Here is a 23,450-nt window from a genome sequence, read left to right as displayed (position 1 = left end):
CTTAATATGTGACAATGCAAAGTTGTAAAGTTGTAATATGGAATTTTAAATATGATATTAAGAATAAAATTCATTCATCTCATTTACAGTCACCTTGACACTAATTAATTCTACTTGTTGTTTTTTTGTTGTTGTTTTTTTCCAGTTTGCATGTTGAATGGCGCTATATTAATGTCAACTGGATCGATACACGGGATTAGTGCATACACATTGTATTTTATTAAATGTTGTATTTGCATGGTAGTTCATAAGCTCTGTAGTAGTAATGTTGGTTATGTTAGCTCGTCGACTCCTTCATATTAACATGAATACAAATAATTACCATTGATTGACTTAATTGCTTTTTTTACTTGACTATTTTTAATTGCTTTTGACGTGCATATATGACATCATTAATTATTTAATTGATAAAACAAAGCAGCGTTTAGTCGATGGTCTTGTCGACGACAGATATTGTTATATATATTCGCATCAATTAACGGAAAGTGACGATGAAAAAAATGTAGAATGCATTGATTTTCGTTGGGTGTCATACCATGAACACCGGCCTGCATGCAACGACTGAAAACCTTTTTCTGGTAACCATAAGAAACAGTTTCATTAGAGTTGTTTGTCGTCCAGTTCATTAGTTTGCTGTTGTTGTTTGTTGTTGTTATTGTTTTTGTTATTGTTGTTGTTTTGTTGTTTTGTTGTTGTTGTTGTTTCACAGATACGGTTGGCTTTGCTGTTCTTCCTTATTTGGAATAACGACTTACATAACGACACATATATTGCCATATAAACCTTTATTCACTGCAAACACACTCATACATAAAACGTTAACAATTTAACGTACTATATAATCTGTATAGATGTTGAAAGTCTATGATAAAACAATGATAAAACATAATCACAAGTTAACATAAGGGGTCTGTTGTCCATAAGTATCAGAAAATGCTCTGTTTTCCCGAAAACAGTAAGACACACAATATTCTGCTTTATTGAGTTTTGAGTTGCTTTTGAGTTGCTTTTCTTTTTGGTGTTTGTTAATTAGAGTAAGTAAACTAACTAACTTTCAACAAAGATGCTAACATATAATTTGGGGGGGGGGGGGTAAGTCCTTATTGAAGAGTACAAAAGTTGTCCATACGCTCAGTATATATAAACTATGATTGGTGAAGAATTATATGCCATTGGGCAATTGCTGAACATCGACAAATTAATTAAACGTATGGCTCTATTTTTCCAAATATGATATCTGATTTAATGATTAACCCATTTTGTATTCACAAAAAGACACACATGAATTAATTAAATGTACAATACTGTTAATAATATATTCAAAAAAAGCGTGTAACAGATTCGTTAAAAATATACAAAAGGTAAGTTATATACATTAAGAGTGGATAAGCGAACAGTTCCAAATTGTGTTGAGTAGTATTTTAAACGAAAATAAAAATACAATACTTTAGACAATAAAAATACATTTCAAACAAATAATAGGTCAGGTTATACAAAAGATGAAGTGTTAAATTGTATCAGGTTCTCTAGTCAGCTAAGTGTTATTAATATTTGAATTATTTTCATTTTGTTCATGTACAAAAATATCTTATTCTCTAGTCAGCTTATTATAATAGGTACATGAATTAAAAAACAACAAATTATTTACAAAAATACAATACTATAGTGGTATAGTAACACAGAAGTTCCGGTGTTAAATGGTAGTATTTAGCTTTTTAAAAAGGTACATATACCAGCGGCAAAAGAACTTAAAATCACACGGTTCATTGCTGTCAAGGCCAATGGCGAACCATTTTATAAGGCCATTGCAATTAATATTTTTTACGTTATCGAAACGTTAAGATTTTTGCCATAAATGGTTCATATTTAAAATGACAAAAATGTGCATCAAACCAAAAAATGCAATATGTACCTATTGGTAAAAACAAGAAACACATTTAGTATAAATTACCAACTTGTATAATATCATTAGTTCTGTATGCATTCATGTAAACAATAATTGATTTAATATATTTAAATGATGTGAACATCTCATTTAGGTTCGTTGTTGTTTTCGATGATACTAAAAAGCTGTCACAGAAACGTATCAAATGCCCTGACTAGACAGTGTCATAATGAGAGCCGCGTACTCACAAATCTTTTGAATCAAGGTTTTGATTGAATTTTACCAAAATCAATTATTTGTTTTTAGCGCAAACATGACAAATGTACATAACTTTTTGCACACCAAAATTAAACATGAAAATGTGATTTTGTTTGTGTACTTTTCAACAACTTCGTAGTTCTAAATCTTAAACAGCGTATATGAAATGATGAATCAAATGTTTAATTTGGTGGCAAAAGCAAGTTTGTTCCCATATATATATATATATAAGATTGGATGTTTTGAAAGGGACTGTTCACGTTTTATAGAGTCCCACATCGCCAAAGCAAATTTCGTGTTTTATATGAAAGCAATGTTATTAACAATGACAAAATAATTTTAACAACTCTATCGTTATTTATTATTTTTAAAAACTGTGACAGAAAACGCTCTGTTTTGCCGAAAAAGCCTACGTAAAACTATTAAAAAATAATCTTTTTGCTTGGAATAAAATTCTGCTTAAAGGGACTAGACACCAGATGATACATTTGCAAGAAGATAAGGAAATTGTCAAAAACTTTTATTTAATTCATATATTTGTGTACAACGCAATTAATCTTACATACTGATGTATCACATTGCTTACGACGCATGCATCTTTCGCAGTATTTGTGCATTTTTCCTATTCGATTTTTTTTAGGTTGGCTATCACGTAAATCCCGGTAAGTATTAAAATAGCGTAGGTATATAACAGATATGATTTAAAATAGGAAACTATTATGCGCTATTTTTAAACGGGGAAACTCAGATGAGACAAGAACATGATTGATGCGTTTATTCCTTTAATCATGTAAAATAATATATAATCGGCCTATTACAAGCTCGCAATTCATGGCTTTTTTACAAACTACTGTATTTGCCAATTTTTGGGCCATCTGGAATCTAGTCCCTTTAACGGAGTACCTGCTGTTTATAGGAGTAAGTCAAACTGGAACCAAATTTTAAAAAGAAATCTATGACAACACACAACTTGTGAGCGAGTGCCCTTTAAAAGAGTACATGGACTAATTGTATAAATGTTGTTCATTCGCATAAAATATATAAAACATTGTGATTGCTAAAACATAAATATCAGCTAATTATCGACATATTAATTAACAGTATTGCTATTTTGTTTACAAACAATCAGTAACAGGTTTTGTACAATAAGCCGCTGACAATATATCACCAAACAAACACACACATATGAATGAATTAAATATATAAGTATATAAAATTGGTTGTTGTTTTCATTTACAAGAATGCAATAATACAATGGAAAATAATGGAATTAGACAAGCAGCAAAAATATTTATTTTCAGTATTTAAACAACGAAAAAACAAAATCAAAATCAAAATCAAAATTTAAGCACTTGCAGCATATTTGTAATTGACCTAGCATTATTATGCATCTTATTTGCAACAAACTTCAACCTGTTCAAAAGTAATGTTGACTCCGGTTAGCTTATTTTACAAAACATAAAAATGAAAAAAGGAAAAGCCGAAATATAGATGAAAATATCATTCCTTGTGCCAAAACTATATCCATATTATCTAATAACAACTGTGGATCGTGCTATTTCTTCCGTTTACAGTTACTTAATACAGGTTGTACTTTAACAAACAGCATCAGCAGTACGATGAGTTTAACATACTACAACTCATACCACCACAATAACGATGGGTTTAACATACAACAACAGTCAACACCATCATCAAAAGATTATTTAACATGATTATAAGAATTGGAGCAATTAAAATTAAGTTTGTACTTCAAAAATAACCGGGCCATGGATAAAGGTCCTTACTTCCCATATGCCCAAAAGAGCTGAATATAATGGTTTTTATTATCACCGCCACAAGTAGTATACTAGGTTAAATACTACAACAATCACCCAAATGATTTAACATAATTATTGCATGTAATTGAAGCAATTATAAATGTTCGTACTTCCAAAATAACCTTTTCATGGATGTAGGATAAGCAATACATAACTGAATTTCAATGCTATTTTTATGTAAAAAAACTAGCATGAATTTATATTTATACTGCATTTAACCAACGTATTGCCATCCATACCTATTTGGTAATACAACAAACTTATTTTCAAGTTGTATATTTTACCAAATTTGTAAAACGGAATGTGTTCAGTATCCATACACTCATGAAACCAATAACCAAATTCGATATCGATATATGATAAAGGTTCGTTATTGTTTTGGAAGATACAAAATCAAACGAACAAAACATACAGTCATAGAAGCATGGCATTGTCAAAGGATACCCAAGATATCTATTTGTACACAACAATTTAATTAAAAGGAGTTCCAAATCCAATATATTGTTGCAAAACTTCTTCACACAGTATAGCTATACAATATTTGGTTGCAATCATTACCTTGGCCTTCAAGAGAAATGCTTCAAGGTAATAAGTGGCGAACCTTCCTCATGATAGGCTATAAGTATGTGAAGTTCTAAATTACACGTGCAGTTAAAATATATGGCTCAGGCTTTGTCAAATACATTTATATTACATGGAGTATCGATGTAAATTTTGAAAAACGAGATTAATCAAATTTGTAATATTACATTTATATCTGTTTTTGACATACCAGCACGTTGTATTATAACTGCATATATAACCTCAACAACATGTGTCGATAATGGCGAGGTAATTTAAATACATTTATTATATCAAAATGAAATTCCTTGCCTTCCGACTTTTTTTCATATGCTCTAATAACAAAATATATTACAAGAAATATTCATAGTTAGTACTACAATCTCTAATTTACAACAACAATTATCATCATCATCATCATCATATAAGATAAGTTTAACATAATAATAACATAGCATTCAGTCATTTTAGATATGTTTGTACTTAAACAAAAACATTCGATGTATGTAGGTAGTTCCCATAAACGATGCATAGAAAAATATGGCTGCTATTCGAATTGAAAAACAACAACATGTTTTAACAGAGACATGACAGTTCCCCCGGCTGGGCATTATTATCGTATATCAGCCACTAAGGTTAAAGTTATAAGTGACTTAATACAATATTTAAAAAAAACTAAACCTGTATTAAGTCACTTATAACTCTAACCTTAGTGGCAATGTTCTCATGACTATGTATATTATTAGTGATATGAACTGTATATTTGATGTATATTGACGAAATGTTAATAAACTATAAAATATGGCATCATGAGGAAAGTCTGCCATTCATAACTTTGAAACATTCTTCTTAAAGATCAAGCTCTTGCTTGCAGCGAAAGTTTTAATGTCACAAATGTAAACATAACAAAACATAAAACGCTCACTTATCACTAGACCTTAAGAACAATTATTAGAATAGTTTTTGTTAGCTCAAAATTTACAAAATGTTTTAAATTGTTAAACATAGCATAACGTTACTAAGTCCGACAACTTAAGAGTTCTTGTTGCATATGTGAATTGTTTTATATTTTCTGATTAATCCAAAGCAGTACTTAAAATGTTTGGCATATTCACATCTTTAGTATTTCTGGATATTTAAAAATATAAATATAAAAAAAAACACAAAACTTATGTTTCCATCTTTAAAGGTAGTGTATGTGCAGTTAAAAGGAATATAAAACAGATACAGATAAAAGATTCATTAATGGCACACATATTTCTAATTTTAGTAGTATAGACTATTCCTTCTAAGTTTTAACATATTTAGGCTTGATTTGGCAGTATATTCTAGAGTTCTCTCATCAGATAAGAGGAAGCAAAGCTTTTCAGTATTATTATATGAGTTAAAAATTGTGTTAACACTACTAGCTTTATGACACAGTAACTTACGAATTTAAGAATATGTTGAACAGTTAAGTAGCACATGCATTTCATCCTCAATATTACAGATTGGACAGATCATATCATTAACATCTAGCCTTTTATATCTATTTGTCTCTAACCTTATTGGCGCAACACCACTTCTGAACTTGGCAAGTGCTGATCTATGATTATATGGCATTAATATATTAACAAAGTGTTTAGTTTCAGTTAAATTTCAATTTCTGATGCCAGATTTTACCGTTCCTATTGGCAAATGAAAGACAATGTTCAGAAACCTTGAAATTGAGTCTTGACTGATCCATATCTGATAGTCTACACAAAATATTTGCAAAACATTTTAACTGTTTCAAAACACTAGTTCTCAGCCCATATCACAAGCAACAGCAGAATTTGGTGTGTATTTTCCTGTTCCCAGAAAGAAACACATAGTTCGGTTTTCGATTACTTCAATACATAAAATTTTTCAAGTACCCCAGATGCTACACAAGTATGAGTAGTTTACCGTTCAATGTATAATTAAGCCTATGTCAACGGCATCTATATGACATTGAGTATCAATATAAACATTTACTTCTAATACGAGATACATTAAACCTGCAACTACTTTTATATTTCAAAATAACTTGCAGTCGACATACCAGGCTAATAGAATATTGTTTAAAAAATGCAGAAAAAATACATCACTTTATTAAAACAGATATGAAAAAGAAGATTACATTTAATAACTAGAAGGTATATGAAATAATTTAACTACGCAATATCTAAAAAGTAAATACATGTATGTACATAAGTTAAAGATCATTCTGGTTTCTAAGTGATATAACTAATTTTTGTTTCACCCCTGTGTATTATGGTGTTCCAAATGGCACAAAACTGTAAGACACACACTTTAGCTACAGTTGTAAATATATAGCAACAACTGTATATTATAGTTTCATATGTACCTGTAATGTACAGCTGTGGCTATAAATAAGATAATCAATATAAAACAATTTAAAATAACAGCCGTAGCTATATTTATATCTATATCTATAAAATAGTTAAGCTTTATTTGTTACTTGGGCGCTACAGCTGTCTGTTATATTTATACATTAGGGATAAAACACGTGATAGAAATAAAATCTATAGCTAGAAATAAACATAGTTGAGTAGCTGTAATTATCAGGTCTCTGTTATAATATTTTCACTGTTGAGTCACTTAGTGCACTAACGCTTATATAATGAAATCAGACTACAGGACACACATCAAAGAAAAACAAAAAATATAAGGTAATTCTTAAGAAAATTCATTTCTTTTTTTGCAATTGTCCGTCCCAGATGTTTTCAGCGTATTTTTAAATTGAATGCATTTTATTGTTATGTTCCTGTGAATTGTGAATTACCGCACATTTAGCAAGTCACACGTTTACAAAAGCGTAACAGAATTATAGAAAAGAAGCTACAGCTATATTAGAGCCTTATTTCACACTGCACCAAACGGAAAAGAACTTCACAACACTCGATCACGGAAATACTACCTCCCATTTATTGTTCATTTTAGGCTCATGAAAGGTTTAAAGTTTTTAACCACGGTTGAATGTATCAATTTTGTCAGGAATATTTACACAAATAGCATTCTTCAACACATCCGTTATCGCAAGGCTCATATCGGGTATACCAACCATAGAAAAAATTATGTTACATTACAACCAACCAATTTAGCGATGAAGAGCACTGTACGTAGATTAAGGTGACGCCCATGCAACCATGATGTAACTGGGTCTGGAAATGAAAAGAGACATTTTTAAGATGACTTATTCACAGTTTTCATTTTGGCAATTTATGTTTTCAAACTAAGCCAAATTTTGAATTTGGAAATTGTTATTATGCATTTTTTCTGAACAAACACCAAATAGCAAATGTTAGATACTCATTTAATTATTTAATAATTTTGTTAGTCAGAGCCTTAAACTAGCATAGTCATAGTAAAATGGGGGATTTAAAGGACCTCTTTTGGAGTAAAGCACCACTTTGGGAGTATAATACCACTTTAGGAGAAAAACATTAATTGGAAGTACAGGCCCACTTTTGGAATAAAGCACCACTTTGGGACTAAAGCACCACTTTTGGAATAAAGCACCATTTTTTGGAGCAAAGAACTACCTTGAGGGCAAAGAAACACCTTTGGATCAAGAAACCATCCTGGGTCAAGAAATACCCTGGGGTAAAAACCACCCTGGGGTCAAAAACCACCCTGGAGTCAAGAATCGTCCTTGGTCAGCAAAGAATCGTCTTGAGGAAAATGCATTACCATGCACATCCATGTGTATTCGAGCAAACCATAACTTTGACCTTTAACCTTAGCGTTGATCCTTTGTTCAGGCGGAGGTAGTTATAACGCAAATTGTCACATGGTTGACCATATGTGTAGCCCATTATTTAACAGTGTAAAGGGAGAAAACTCATTTATCTGATAAAAACGTTGACAAGAGTTTTTTATCTTATATATACATGAAAGGTCAAGTCTTAGAATAAAGGGGTACAAACAAAATCGGTTAGCTTAGTAACGAAGGGAAATATATGTCTGACATATCTGCTACTATCTTCAATTGGCTACGTTAGGTGCGCCACACAACCATTTCTGAACATAACAAATAAAAGTGCATACATAGCAACTAACCAATATCAGCCAGAAAACAACCATAGTGTTGACTGTTTATGCAATAAACAATCGCAACATTAACACATACACTGTCAACATAGCTCATATGTCTAAACTAATCTCTGAAAACAATATATGTTGGTATATTGCAGGAATAAAGTTAAGCAACCTTGATAAACACCACTAGTTATATAAAGTTTATTTGCAGTGTGTTCTTGTGGAGTTTTGTGTTGTCGTTGTTTCATGTTTCTGGTTTGTAATTGTTTTGTTTTGTGGTCTATGTCGTTTGCGTTGACCCTGTGCCATTTAAAAACATATCTGAGATCGTGTTGCTGTCGTTGTTCATATAAATATTGATGTAAATACCATAAATGTACTAAAGTTGAACAAATATTGCAATCTGAATCGATGGGACGGTTGGCGATACGTTCAAAGTTACGGGACAATACTGTTTTTCAATGTGGAACTGACCTGTGGTTATGAACGTACGTTAAAAGATGTTTGTCATGATGGAATCGCTAACAGGACATATTGATTTCTACGATCACTTTAATTTACACTTTTTAATTATCGCGCTAAACTTTTATTAGTGCAAAATGTTGTAGAAAAAAAGATCAAACTCTAATCATTATAATGAAATAATTCAAATAAAACAGTCAACAAATACTAACAACGAAAATTCGCACTCAAACTTGAGAAAATACGTCAAGAAGGAAGTAGGGAGATAAATAAACTAATTATCACTTTAAACATATAGAATTAAAGATAAAAAATACATTCTTTTAGAATTATACGCGAACATGAATTTACATCAATGTTTATGTTCATTATGTAGTTAGTCTGCCTTAAATTAATTTAAGATAAACGACTCTTGTCAACGTTTTAATCAGATTATTGAGTTTGCTCACTTAACATCTTTAAATAATGTGGTTACATTATTATTTGATGGTTTAACTTGTGACGATTAATGATATTACCCCCACCCCAATATAGGTTCAACGCTAAGACTAAGGGTCGAAGTGAATGTTAGCTCGGCTACAACTGATGATGATTGGTAGTAATTTGCCCCAAGGTGGTGCTTTTCTTCAAGAATTGTTCTCGAACCCTAAGGTGGTTTTTAATCCAAAGGTCATTCTTGACCCCGAAAGTGGTTGTTGACCTCCAGGTGACTTTTGTTGTACTTTACTCCCAAAGTGGTACTTTATCCATAAGTTGCTTCTGCAGCTGAGTAATTATTAACGAGTTATGTTATCGACATTATACGTTTGCATTTAAGAATAGTCAACAAGTGTAACGCCGTAAATCGCGCTTATCAGAGCTCAATACTAGAAAACAATGACGTTTTAACCTTTGCGGGTTAAACAGTGCGAACGTCAAGTATCTGTATACAAAAGACTAAGCGAATGTTAATAGTGTGTATAAAATGTAGAAACGTGGACATGAACCATTAGTTCTTACTGTAGGGTGTCGGTATTGGTAATTAAGTGCAGTAACATGTTGATTAAATAGTCGATATAGGACCTCAAAACATTAGACAACCACAGAGTTTCGTTTTTTACCACCTGGTTCCCTTTTTCTTTCCCTTTTGTTTCTACAGTTTTCATGCTTTGTTGTTTTTTTCAATAACAGTGTATTTTGTTAGCTCGGAAGTGTATTCCAATCCAAGAAAAAAACTGAAAAGTTGTATGCTTTTCAGTACAGAATTCTCAACATTATTTGTGATCCTTCCTCTGCATGCACGGCTGATCAATCAGTACCAAATTTTTAACGCTCTTGTATTATGTACCAATCTTATCTAGATCGAAATTAGCATTGTTCAATACATAAGTAAAGACAGTTTTGTGCGTTTTTCTTATTATATTTAAATATGATTCCAACTCCCTTAGGTAAGTTACATTTAAGCGAAAGAGAAACAACTGGTAGAACATAATCCTTAAGCAAACATTTAAAGTGTGCTCAACATTACCAGATGTCATTATTGTGCAAACCTTGAAAAGAAACAGAACATTGAAATATTGAAACAATGTTGAAATTACCAGTCCCTTGCAAAGCTAGCTTCTTCCAGATTCATAGAATTCGCGATGCAGCTGCCTCGCGTCTCACTCTGTCCATGGCTTTTTCCATGTCCCGATGCATGTGTTGCACTTTTCTATCAAAACAGTTAACTGTTCCAACTAAAATAAGAAAAGATAATAACTATAAAATACAAGCAATTACGAAAATATGCAAGAGCGGTCGTGGGACAGCGCACTCGACTATGGGCCGCTTGGTCTTAAAAATGAAAACAATAATGATGTAATTTATGCCTGTAAAAAGGAATAAAAAAGTCAAATCAAAAAAGTAAAAAGCAAGACATGCTGCAATGCGACAAAACCAGGAGAACTTCAGCATTTGCCGTGAGATTCATCAATCCATTTTTTTCCAATTTTAGAAATAATCCAATGAAAACTATCCATGGACTTTTCCTAAATACCATGTTATAAGGTCAAGATATTTAAGCCTTAACAAAAGTTAGTCAATTCAAATCGTGTTTTTCCAATTTTAGTATAAGTGATCTTGATCTTAACTCTAGAGTACCCAAACGCAAGTTAAGGAAAGGTCTCCATTATGTCTTCCTGTATACAACGAATGGTCAAGATATCTCAACCTTAACAAATTATTTTCAGTTTCATGACGATAGACCGCCCGCCCGCCTGAACTTTTTAATACTTAATCTTTAACAAATCAGTCAATCAGGGGGCATAATTTGTGTTAATGATAATATGGAGTTATGTAACCTCATTGCGTGATGGTCCTGAACAACTGTCTGAAGTATTTAGTGAATTGAATGAAGTGTATTGGAGTTACAAGTGAAAATGCCAACCTGCCCTAAAACTTTAACAAGAAGCCAACGCCGACGCTGACGCCAACGCTGGGGCAAGTAGTAAAGCCTCCTTATTCTTCGAAAAGCGCTAATAAATTGACATAAATCGGTCTTTAAAATAATTATTGATGCAATGAACACTTAAATGACACAAGCTATGCTGGTATTGCTAAAAGCTAAAACCAACTCGGACTTTTGTTTTTTGTTCATGTTTTTATTACCTGTGTCGCCATGACTACTAGTATGTTTTTAATGATCCTAGGCATTTATATCCCGCTTTTGCCAATTTGCCAATTAACTTTGAGGTTTGTTGATTTCAAAATATTACAATCGAACCATACGTTACCTATAAACCCGCATAAATATACCAATTAACAAATTTAAATCAAATTGAAATACAGAGAGCGCACAAGACGCGTTCGAGTATGTTGACTTACCTCTCATAATGTGACTCGATGGATTTTCATTCAATAGTCGCTCTACGTCCCGGAGAACGGCTATGGTGTCATCCGCCTCTGAAAAGTATTTGTATTCTTTACCCAATCAATTCTAGATGAAATTATGGTTCGGACTATGGTATTAAATGACAAATGAGTTTAAATTTGTAATTCAATATTTTCATTTTTCACTGTAAAAGTTTTGTTTTCTAACATTAAAGTGTATTATGACGTCAATCAGCTCAATATAACTTCTTAAACGTCGTTATATCAATAACACATTCTATACACTACAATGTATACACTTTATTCATGTATACTCACAATATAAATCTGATAAAAGGCAAAAGCGTGAAGAAATATATTATGCATCTGCAGTCAGATTACACTATATGTGCACCAAAAGTAATAATCAAAATAGCAAAGAAAATACCACAATTTCATGTAAAAATAATCTGACGAAAGTACTGCGTATGTGCTGTAACTATGGCAACATTGTAAAAGTGTGTAAAAAATGACTGTTCTTTGTTGGTGTTCTTTGAAAACAGAGCTGGTGAGACATCTTATCAAACATACAAGATTTCAGGCAATTTGCCGTGATCCTTGAGTTTTTAAACAGGTTATTGGTTACATTCTAGACTCTGGGCCTGTCCCACAGCTTCCATTGTTTAGCCAATATAGTGCATAAAATGTCCAGACAATGTTTGTTCATCAAACGGGAGTCATTTTTAATGCAATACAACGGAAGCGAGTAGACATATGTCATATTATGATAAGGCTACACAATTGAAATAGATATTTGACATACCTTTATACATTCATAGTATATTACCGTTAAATCACTTGTATTGCATATTGTAAAAAACACATGTATCTAAAATGCATATTATTTATTGTTTCTCAGTAGTCTTAAAAATACCTGGTTAATATCAAAAGAGACAATCTTTTACTTAAAATCATTTTGGTTTTATAGTTTGAAATTGTTGTTCTTAAAACAGTATGTAGAGATGAGAGTTGTCTAGTGGTATAGGTCTCTGACTCTCTCAAGAAGTTGTGGGCTCGATCCCAACCAGGGAACCTTTCTTATGGCCTATCGCAATGACTAGTGATTCTTTTTTTGTGTTTTTAGAGGGCTTTGTAATAAGTATTTCTTTGAATATTCCATTAGTCGGTTAAATTAATCAAATTAACTAATAAGTGAAAACGTGCGTTGGGTTTATTGTCTGACGTATCGTATAAGTAGACATAAGAACGGCAAAAATAAAAGTAATATCTCTGTTATACAGTAATTAAAATACATGAGCTAAAAAATGAAAAACGTACAGGCTTCAGTTAAAATGCCAACTGAATTAGTACCCAGTGCATATCCCGTTCTGTAGTTTCCACATAGCTGGTAAAATTAGGCTGATCAGTTATACATTAAATTGAAAAGCAAACTGACAGCTAAAATGATGTAAAGACATAACCGTTATAAATGGCGTTAAATTGCATGTCGCGATCAACAATTAATCGGAAGTGAAACGTACCTTTCGTGACCATTCCAATATAGTAATCAGCTATCCTATTCATTTTGCAGTGACCGTCTGTCAGCCACTTGTTGATATCATGGAATGTCAAAGGCTGTATTCGGGGGTCTAAAATAATTTTGAATTTATTATGTTTAACACTTTAGAATCAAGGTTTCTGGTGGTATTTTCAGTTTAAACAAATGAAAATACATTGAAACAACATATATTAGTAGATCCTCGTTAGTATTGAGGAGATAGCTAATAGGTTGAAATAAGAAGTGTTTCCAGTATATTACAAACACGTGAAGTTTACGTAACATTTCAAGCATTGTAAGTATTGTATAAATGTAATGATATAGATATGTATTGTAATGATGCATTGCATTAGAAAGAGTAATTGACCCGGTGTTGATTGATGGACAAGGGGAGAAGAGAAGAAAGATAAAAATATGTATATAAGTATGAATAATAAAAATAAAACATATCTTAGTGTGAACTTGTCTTTACTCAAAATCAATGTAGCATTGGGTGGGCCTCGTATAAATTATGAAAATCTCGTTGTACAGAGTATGGAGTTATGAATATGATTGGTTATATTTTCGTCGTTACGTGTACATGTATATTAAAAAAAGACGATTTGGGTTTTAATAGACTGATGTAGTTGTATATTTTAAAAAGGATAGGTGTGTGCTGGTGATAAATGTTGCCTATGAAAGAAAATGTTTCTTGTAAAACATAGAAAGCCTTGGTCGCTCTCGCCGTGGCGTTAGTGTTTGAAAACCAGATCCCAATACAGATAAATGGTAAATTAATAGGTTTATAATAGTAGATGATGTTTCTGTGAAGTGAGAAGGGTCTGAAATTATTTGTTAGAGGCCAAACTAAAAAATAGTTATAAGAAATTGTAACAGCAAACTGGGTTTTAATACATGTATATTTAAATCGCCAGTAATTAGAATATTCGTAATTCAAGTGTCAACGCATCTCCAACAGTGTTCGAATTATCCGTAGCTCAGTAAAGCGGCCAGTAAACAGTCCCAAATAAATATTTCCTTTTGACAGTTCAATCGAGATTCAAAAGAGATACTAAAACAGCGTTTCGGTTATTTCTAAATCGCGTAGAATTTATTTTATTGTAAGCATTGCTCATAAATTTTAAATTTGAATTCTCTATTAACATATAAATATATTATCTATCAGTTTCGATACTCATTATTTATGTATTATATTCTTAAATGAATACTGGTTACACCTACATAGATGCTTTCAATAGGCGGAAGTTAAAAAACATGATTGTGTCGGTAAAAAGTATCATTGATATATAAGATTTTAATACGTGAAAAGTTGTAATAAATGTACACTATAAATAAGTTCTAAAATCTGGCTAAAACCTATCTCTCTTTATACGGCAACATAAAATTCAGTTAATATATTTATGAACAGAACAATTTTTTGGAAGGCTGTTGTCTTAAAACGAATGAATCAAATGTCTTACATCTTTAAGAATGCCACAAAGTTATATGATAATAACGTACAGATTTTCGTTTCTAAAATATTCCAAAATATTGTCCCCATTTTAAGCATACCTTGAGAGTATTTTTGAACATTTACTGTAAAAATTTCTTTAATTCAGTATTTTATTTATATCTTAAAAATCATAATGAAAACTACTGAACACTTACTGACAAGTGATCCACTTTCGAAGAGGTCTGAAACATTGCTGGAAAGATCTCTGCACACCTTTTCACAATGCAAGTTTATCCTTGCGATTCCATTGTCTTTATCTGTCCAAAATAAGGAAAGTGGACTTAACTATGTAGTATTAGAAATCTTAAAAATGAAACCATCCATATCCTGTTGGATAATAATTCATTGATGAACACAGCTTTAATTGTTGTTTTGCCGGGATATCTCAACTAACTATTTTCTTTTACAAGGAATTAGCGTCAATTTTCATTTTTCAACAATATTTCAATAACAAGTGTCGTGTGTCAAACGTTGTTTTTATCCTTTTTTCAACAAAGTCAATAACAATAGAATACAACTTTTACATCGCGACCTGTTTAGAGTCATATAGGGACCATTTCTATAAAACTATGTCAACTTGCTTGTCGTTTCTGAATCTCGACTTAGCCATATGTATATTTTAACTAGCCATGTACCTTTGAGGTCATGTTTAGACGAATTGCGGCCGTTTGAAAAGCTTTGGTAATAGATCTCAACTTGAAACATTGATTTCACAGCACGGAAACAATTCACTAACTATGTTAGATGGATTAATACAATACTCAAAGGTTTTTGTTAAAGATATATATCATGTTATCATTTTGGTGTCAAAAATCTGTAGAAGAAAATATAAATGTCATATTATCCCTACCCAACATTGCGACAATACCACGTGGTTTGTGACGTCACGTTTTGAGTTACCGAGAAGCAAAAGCAATCCAGGAACTGTATTTGATTATCTATTTTAACATCGCAAAACGCATTCTGCTCTTTACAATGCGCTAAAAAGAAATACTGTCCCTTTAATTTATTTCAAACATTTGAGGAAGATGTTCAGACTGTAAGGTAAGGAGTTTGTTTGTTTCCGAGGCAATGGGTTTTATTGTGTACTACAGTGTGTAGTCAAGCTGATACTGAACTTACAATGTCTTTCTAATTTAAAGATATCATCAAGAATCCATATAAAACAAACCAAAATAAGTTTTTACATAAAAAACTAACAATCCATTTTGCATTTATTATCTTTGGAAATTTTTGAACCTGAGATAATGAAGTTAACTTGGCTTCTATACATAACATATCAAATCATTTGATTTATAGCGTATGTGTTTCTTTGCTTTTCATGCTAAAAAAGGTAGTCAAAGTTAAATGTGCTTCTCGGGATACACCTTTGTGCCTAGTAAATTTAACATCCCCTAAGACGTGGCAAAGTAACAGCCCGGACAAGCTTATCATCGGAGGGACGGACGGGCATCCTAGTATAAACTTGACCGAACTTATAGTTGCAAACAAGTCGAACTAACGACAAGCAGGCTCACGAAAATAAAATGGATAGTATTGGTGATGATTATGTACCAAGTAAACCAGTATTGTTTACAAGGAGAACAAAATGTATATAAGATTGTTTTTAAAAATCGTACGCATTCGGATGTCGATGATTGTCAGCCACAGGTCTAAAAGATGCTCTCTGGTGCTTTCTGCAGGTGCACGACTTTCATGTGGCGGTTGTTGCTCAACCTGGTCTGAAATATTAAAATAACAAAAATTGAGATTAATTAGGTTTAAATATATTGCTGATTGAATAGTAAAAGGTATTCGGTCACAAAAAAATATTGCCAAACTAAATATTCATTCATGTTTTCATTTGTCAAATTCGTTCAACTCTATTATTCATAACGTATATGTAGAAATGGATGTACATTGAAATAATATCTGAAATGATCTTGAATTTTTCGAAAGTGGACTTCTATACCAACTTTTGTAATGTGTCCCTAGTGAGTTTTATTATGGTAGACGATAAACAATATTATGCATTTTGACTACCTGGTGACCCCATATTCTTATGGAATCGTTTGAAAGGGTTTCATTGAGCAGAGAATGATAATGTAAAGATATACCATGAAACCTTTATGACCTTGGAATATATCAAGATGCGTCAGTTCATGTTCGATTTCAATTGAACCAAAGACTGCAATATTTTTTTAATATTTTACACATTTATTTTTACACACATGTATTCTGTATTTAATACCCTTGCGAATAATGCCAAAATTATATTTGGTCATGTCCGGCATCTTACTTTAACATTATCGCAAATGACTGGATGAAACAAATTGTACGAATCTTAATCCCACGAGCGGTTACGGAAGAGTATCCGGCTCCCGACAACCCTAAAATATTGTTTAAGTACGAAATCAGTTATTTCAAATGGAAAAACATTTTCGATTGCATTGTTTTTTTCTTACTTCATGCTTAAAATGTTTACAAAACATGTTTGAAGCCTTGTCAGAACATTATGGGAACGTTATATTCATGGATGGTTTACACCAATTGTATGGATTTATCGGTGACGCATCGCGAGTCCCGGACAACTCGGCTTTAATAGAGGAATTCGAAATTTAAAAGAAAGTGAACGTGCGTATCGACGCGCATTTGCGTACGAAAATGAATTTTGGTGGAAAATACAAAAAATAAATCCACAAAATGCAAGGAATATTCCGATTGAAATAATTTTAAGCAAGGTTTTTAAGGTGTTTGGTGAAAACAAGTGGAAAGAGGACTTTTATAACTTGTACAATTGCGAAGAAACATCTGGATTTGATGATACCGCACTCGATAGACCAAAACTGCATAAGTGTTGCTTGAAAATAATAATAACATGGAAGATCTCTTGTAAACATCGAACCCCGAACTAAACTAAAACATAACAATAGACGAAATTACAGCTGTTTTACAGAAAGCAAATAATGGATACCCTGTATGTTATGATGAAATACAATATGATGTGTTGAAGAATCCGGGGATCATTGGGACTCTGCAAGATCTATTTCAACTTATCTTAGACACTAGCATATTTCATTTAAATGCCCTATCCTAAAAGACCCTGCTTCGGACCCTCGTATTCCAATGAACTAACGCGGGATAGGCTTATTATCGTGTATAAGTTCGTCTTGTTCGGTTTTGTGAAGAGCTTATATTCACATTGAATAGCATCATAAAGAACAAAAAAAAACAACAGGTGTTTACAGCACCTATTGACCTTCGCGGTTGTTTCGATTACATCGATAGGGATATAATGTAGTATAAACTTCTACTGAACAAAATATACTGAAAAATATATAACTCTATAAAGAATGTATACGCAAGTTCAATGTCAACCGTACGTTTCAGCGATAATTTAACTATCAATGTTACCTTGGTCGTACATTTAATTTCGCGTATTCAGAAAATTAATATCTGAATGCATACAAGTAAGGCGATGTGTTCGGTTCAAGCAAAAAACAAATTTAGGTAGAAAGTGCGCCCTCCAGTGAGGACGATAAAGAATGTTTAAAACCCGCTTGAGGATTATATTACAGATATAATGTCAAATGATTTGAACAATTATCTTTTTTTAATCTAAGTAAACGACAATAATTGTAACTTCTGAGTCACCAGAGAGTAACTTCTGAGTCACCAGAGAAGAAATATACATTTTAATACAACACAAGTTTCTGTCTATACAACAGTCTTTGCGATGTACTAAACAAATAACCCGTTCACATTCAAACACATTAATGTTTCATCATTTTGAATACGTGTATGTATGTATGTAATGCAAAAGAAATATAGAGGTAGTATACTCTTTATTTCAACCCGAAAGTGATTTAAACATATTAAACAAACAAACGGTCATATATACAGTTTATTCAGCAATACATATTACATAGTATTAGGCACAAAGTTGTTAAACCATGATTACGATGTTAATGTAATTATATTGAAAGATAATGCATATACTTTAAAACTTATATATTTATTATATTTTAACGTATATTTTCTGAATTTGTGGCAATTATGATAAACATGATGAACAATTCACTGATGTCTTTTTACTATTATTTCATTTTATTTAAAAAACCGATATTAAAAAAATCTCTTCGCACCTGGTTCAGAAACTTGGCAAACTAAAATTGAAAATAGCTAAAGATGCTCAGAAAAATCTGCTTTAATAATAATACCTTTCAATTTCCTGCATCCGTTTTAACGTATATTATAATGAATTTATATATAAATTTAATGTCCAAATGCCTGAACACGCATTTAAGACATGCAAAATACAAAGATAACCAAAAATAAGTGTAACATTAATATACAAACTGTCGGATACGTTTTAAATATATTCCTCATGAACAAGCAAGTAACATAGAAAAACGACAAAATGATAATTTCTTAGGCGAATTTCTTATAATCAGAAGAGATATCCTTTGTGAGTGTAATTTTAAGTCTGTTTGTACAGCGCATTATGAAAATATCTACTGACTGCGCGGGTACGTGTGTCTGTATGATCATCCGGCGTAGCATGTTTATGACGAATCGCGCGGGTACGTGTGTCTATATGATCATCCGGCGTAGCATGTTTATGACGAATCGCGCTAGTACAGTAGTACACGGGCTATGCACTATTACGTGGAGTCCCGATTGTGTTCATTACCACAGGTTTCTCGGTGGAAAGCCTTTGGCACGGACAAACACGATGAACGTCAACGTCAGTTGATCACGCAAGAAATTGACTCGAGATTTCGCAGTTGGCCATATTAAGGGCGGGAAGACACGAGTATTGAAACTGCTAAAATAATGAAACTCCAGGTCGCCTGTGACTCGGGCTTTCCGTATCTTTGTAGAAGCTCGTGATGAGAGTTCTGATTGTCTGTTTCCATGCCATTTATGTATGAAGCTTCGCTGTACATTTGTAGGCGTGTATGTGCTGTTCTAATCCATATTTGTCAAGGATTTTGAAAATGTCTGGGATAAAACCAAGTTGACTGCTATAACAACGAGTACAGAATATATGTAGCCTATAGTCGAACACCTTTTTCAACAGTAGTGATGCATCTTAAGTGCACAGTTTATGGAAAAACATGAGCTTTCATAAGTCGATATGTGGTACAATAGAATGCCATCCCAACATACTAAGAGCGATATCAGTTCTTGTTCTCGCGTTAAGGTTTTGAACATCTTTGCCGCGATACGAATGTAACGTACGAGCTTCGTTGTGTCAGTTTCAGTGAGTGATTCAGAACCGTATAGCACGGTAAGTGTACAGTTGTTCTGCACTAAGCCAGCAAGCATTAGCGGATTGACATTGTAAGCTGAGTCTCTGATTGTTAGCAAGGAAAAGAGCGATGATCGTCTTTTTCTTATTCAAGTGTCAACAGCCGGGGCACATTTACAAGATCTATGGATTTCTATGCCAACTAATTTTAGACTCTAATTGGACAAGCGTTGTATGGCCTGCGACCAAGGAGTCGTTAAATGTTTGAAGATTTCCGAAGATTAAGTACGATCATTTGCTTTCATTAACTGATAGCCCCATAAATTTCCGTAAGTAAGAACAAACTTTATTTGGGCTTGTAGCGCGTTCTTGTTCGATGATATCAGAGTGAGGTCGTGTTAATGGTTTTATTGTAGGATCCATGGGGAAAATCCTGTACCTTGTTTAAATTTCAAGAATGAATAGAAGGTACAGCTACGTTAAAAGTATTCCTCTCTGACGGACAACTTGGCGGACCGGAAATGGTGTCGACTGTATACCGTTTACTAATACTATATCCTTTAAAGCTGCACTCTCACAGATTTACCATTTTTACAACTTTTTTTTATTTTTTGTCTTGGAAAGAGCAAATTTTTGTGTAAATATCTGCAAACCAGATATAATATTGCTGACAAAAGATCAGATCGCAGATTTTCATATTTCCGTTCGAAAATTAATGTTTTGTGGCTTAAACCGTTACTAACGTTACTAAACATCCATTTTTTAACTTGTATATAAAAATCTGCGTGTTAGTTCTTATATAACTGCCTTCCATGGATTTTCGCAAAAATTGGCTTGTTCCAAGACAAAAAAAAGTTGTCAAAACGTTCAATCTGTGAGAGTGCAGCTTTAAGTTTGTTAACAGTTGATTAGAACTCTTAAATCTAATAAACCGAGTAGCAAACAAGAAGCAAAGAGAAACAACTGAAAAATGTGTACTTAACTGGAAATTATGATACTGAAAAATATTTTATACACTTACTATCGAAATGAATGCATATATTTGGAAATAAATACAATCACACCAAAAAAACATAACATTTTTGTTTGGACTGTTGGATATTTTGGGAAATAATTCTGGAAATTATAAAACGTAACAAATTAGGTTTTATTGAAACTGTTTGATGGTAATGATAACTACAACACTGTCAACGCCACCACCTTTTTGACGGCCATTCTGCATGAACGTGTTTAAATGAAAATGTTTTTTGAAATAAACCTTCTTTCAAGAATTTTGTCTAAGCTTTGTATCGCATTTAAACGCTATAAAATATATATTTAGTTCCACTGAGTGCGAATAGGTTTGCATAACATTGTCATTGTTTGCCATTTAGCCAAACTTTGGTATTAACGCTTTACACTAAGATATGGAATATAATATAAACATACCCATCTTTGCTTCCCTGATGGATATTACTGTATCTGTCCCTCGAAGAGGTTTGCGCTGTGGTAAAAGCTCTATAAAGAACGAATACTTTGCTCGTTGGTCGTCAGATGAGGTACCAAATCTAAGGCGCAGAAGTTCCACCTCCAGAGCCGTTAAGGCCTCTCTGTCAACATTACTTCCAAGGGACTTCAACCAGGCGTCCAAATTATTTTGAACAGACTCATTTTTATCGATTAAGTCAATCATGGGGACGTGCTCATGGTATACAATCGACTTGGACAGGATTCTAAGAACTGAGCCTAGCTTAACTAACAAGATAATTAGCTTGTACGGTATGAGCATGCCTAAACTATGTAGAAGCAACAAAACAGTCCCTTCCATGATACACATGTGCCATCTTTTGCTTAATTCCTGACGCATATGTATGTTAAAGTTCGCCTCGTTAAGCAAGTAACGCTTTATATAATCTAAATATATGTTTGACACAATCCAGAATTCAATTCTTGGTTCTAAAAACAGTTTAACATTTGTATGGTTGTCACTCATGGTTTGTTTATTGGTATAACTTACTTCCTGGTGATAAGACTTCACAAAGATTATTTCACACTTTAATAAATTGTAGATCCAAAAACAAAAAATCAATCTGCGACTGTTCGTTTGTCCTTTTGTAAGTTGAATTTAAGGAAAGTGTTTTCGAAATCATGTCTTTGAAGCCAGCTGAACAACATATTTGCAATCCGAAGCAATCCGATTCTGCCTGATCCTAATTTACTTCCTTGAAATACTGCGTGCGCATGTCATCCGTTTCGTTTTACTCGCGAATGATATAAGACTTTATCGGCACACCCATTTATGTTTATATATAATACAATTTCTTTTTTATTTTTACTTTTTTGTGAGGGTGGGTATATGAAATATCTCATAAAAGCCTAAATGTTAGTGTTGCTTTGATATTAAACGTTCGCCTAAGTTATATGTATTCAATGTTTATATTGTAAAATACTGTGATTTTCCGTTTAGGTTTTGGGCATTTTCCTCTGAAATACGTTTAAAATCAAAGAATTTAAAGTTGCAAGTCAAATGGCTTGTTGGAAGGGTTTCAGCATTAAAAGTGATTTATAAGTTATTCCTTCAATAAAACATGGTTAATCACATAAATATTCAGATTGTATTACGATAGGCTATTGACCTTACGACAGGATTTGATTGACAGGTCCTATCAGCCAATCAGAATGTAGGGCTGATAAGCCGTGTTGCTATCCGCCATTTTGTCCGTCAAACTGACCAGAGTCCGTCATATACATGCGCTGGCAATTCCTCGCCTTTTTAAGTATTATGGTAAAAAGGTGTTGTCATGGCACTTGTAATTCGGATACAAGGTAGCCAGGCCGACTAAAGATGGCTTCCAATTCGTTCCGTATTCGAAACCAGCGAGTTATTTAGAAAAATGCAAGTGCTGTAGCAGACTCTGTGGAAGACCTCATCAACAGCTGAACTTGGAAATTTTGAAAGATCGTTCAAAGGCGAAACATCTATACGTCTGTACAAAAGTATTTTTTTGAACAAAACTACGTATTTCAATCCACTCAAAATTTATTTAATACTGAAATTGTCCGTGCATGACCTAAATAAGTGTTACTATTTTTAAACTATAAACATCGTACATTTATGCTTTGGCTTGTGTTGCCAAATCGGCATTAATGGCCATTTAATATCAGGTTCAACATGGACACGATTGATTTCATTCAAGATAGAGGTATTTTTGTTGATACCGTTATGTAGTTTTTATAAACTGCTTTGCTTTCAAAGTAAATCAGGAAATATCGTACAACTAAATTTTTGTCCGAACCATCGCATGCTTCCGAAT

General features: G+C 32.7%; 1 protein-coding gene across 1 annotated transcript; it reads right to left on the bottom strand.

Moving 5' to 3' along the window:
* Positions 1–5,214: 5,214 nt before the first annotated feature.
* LOC128203598 (uncharacterized) lies at positions 5,215–22,330 on the bottom strand. The gene is made up of 7 exons (XM_052905086.1): positions 21,586–22,330; positions 16,544–16,645; positions 15,080–15,181; positions 13,416–13,523; positions 11,890–11,967; positions 10,626–10,763; positions 5,215–7,709 (listed from the first exon to the last, which is right to left on the bottom strand). The coding sequence occupies exons 1-6, from the start codon at positions 22,127–22,129 to the stop codon at positions 10,657–10,659; spliced, it is 1,041 nt and encodes a 346-aa protein (XP_052761046.1). The 5' UTR covers positions 22,130–22,330; the 3' UTR covers positions 5,215–7,709; positions 10,626–10,656.
* Between the last annotated feature and the right edge of the window lie 1,120 nt (positions 22,331–23,450).

The sequence above is a fragment of the Mya arenaria genome, chromosome 9, assembly GCF_026914265.1.
Source record: "Mya arenaria isolate MELC-2E11 chromosome 9, ASM2691426v1".
Classification (NCBI taxonomy): Eukaryota; Metazoa; Mollusca; class Bivalvia; order Myida; family Myidae; genus Mya; species Mya arenaria.
This window is presented reverse-complemented; position numbering and strand designations above follow the sequence as displayed.